General features: G+C 40.9%; 1 protein-coding gene across 1 annotated transcript; it reads left to right on the top strand.

Moving 5' to 3' along the window:
* Positions 1-270: 270 nt before the first annotated feature.
* LOC108838926 (uncharacterized) lies at positions 271-1,476 on the top strand. Its single transcript, XM_018611787.2, has one exon. It carries the CDS (start codon positions 295-297, stop codon positions 1,348-1,350), a length of 1,056 nt encoding a protein of 351 aa, XP_018467289.2. The 5' UTR covers positions 271-294; the 3' UTR covers positions 1,351-1,476.
* Positions 1,477-1,525: the final 49 nt, after the last annotated feature.

The raw sequence follows: 1,525 nt of genomic DNA, 5'->3' as shown, positions 1-1,525 counted from the left end.
GTATTAGATTACAAATGATCATCTTGTTTATTTTAAAGAACAAAAAGTGAGATATGTAAATTTATTTATTGCCTAAACCAAAAAGATACTTGTTGACATTTAAATATTTAATGGTGGGAGCAACACACCAAGAACGGATAACCAGCCCCCACTAAAGGAAACAGTGTGAAGAAAAAATATATATAAAAAACTAACTAGCTTGGTGGGCAAGGCCAATACTCTCTATTGAATAAAGGTTTTTGATGTCTTGAATTACGGTTTATAGTTCCTTACTGTACATCACTATCATCATTCATGTCTCTACTTCTCAGCCGGATCTCGAAGCTCCGCCTTGGGGAACCATCGTTGCTGACGAGATCATGTTTTCGTCTTCTCTCCAGTGGCTTCTCATCTTCCATGTTTCCTGCTTGTTCCATCGCAAGAGCTGAACCTTGTGGAGAGGATCTGGGAAAACTCGTCATTAGGGTTGATAAAGAATTTTGCGACACTTATTTGGAAAAGAAGGTGCCTCTAGAGTTAATGAATGAAATGGTGACGGTTGGTGCATCTCATGGTTGGGTAGCTACTTTAAAGGACGGCATAGTGCGTCTCCAAGATGATTTGAACCCGGTTGCATCTGACACCAACCCAAAACGCATAGCTCTGCCTCCTCTTGTGACTCTCCCTCATTGCCAAACCAAAGTTGTGACGAACGTGGCCATGTCCACCTCTTCTCCTGAGGATGAAGACTGTGTTGTGGCTGTCAAGTTCTTGGGACCACAACTCAGCCTTTGCAGACCCGCTCAATGTAAGTGGACCAACATCATGATCAAGAACCCCTGTTTCTTCTCCTCCCGTGTCATGTTTTCTGAAAAAGATGACATGTTTCGCATGCCCGGATCAGGAGGCCACCTCATTGGGTCATGGGATCGTTTCGGCAAACAACACAAGTTTCAGAGGTTGCAGTTTAAAAACCTTCCCGAGCTGACAAAGGCCAAGCGAGAGCTACTGTGTTCTTGTTCCGTGAGCGAACATTTGGTGGAGTCAAGAACCACATGCGAGACTTTCTTGGTCAAGTGGTTTAGGAAGGCGACACCAAAATGTTTGTCGAAAATGAAAACAAGAGGTTTAATGGTTTTCAAGCTAGACGAACAAGGAAAAGCTGCTTACACTCGAGATATAGGTTATCTCAACATTTTCATCTCAAAATCTGAAGCTTTCTGTGACCCTGCTACTGAGAAACCCTCTAACTTCGCTGAGCTCTTGGATTTTGATGAAATGACCACTGTCTGTTTGGATGATTACTTCATTACCAGTGGAAATTTTACATCCAGGGCCCCTTACTTTATTCCACCTCAAAATCAAATATAGATTATGTTTGTATTCTCTCTTAGACCATCTAAATATAAATCTATGCATATGCGGTTGGGAAATTATGTTATATCTCTCATCAGTCTTTCAGCTAATTGTGTTAGCAGTATTCATTCAATCATTTTTGGAATCTTGTTTACATTTTCTTAAGCTTTTCTAAATTGTTTAGAGCATA

The sequence above is a fragment of the Raphanus sativus genome, unplaced genomic scaffold (assembly GCF_000801105.2).
Source record: "Raphanus sativus cultivar WK10039 unplaced genomic scaffold, ASM80110v3 Scaffold0206, whole genome shotgun sequence".
Classification (NCBI taxonomy): Eukaryota; Viridiplantae; Streptophyta; class Magnoliopsida; order Brassicales; family Brassicaceae; genus Raphanus; species Raphanus sativus.
The sequence above is the reverse complement of the archived record's forward strand: the minus strand, read 5'-3'. Positions and strand labels throughout refer to the sequence as shown.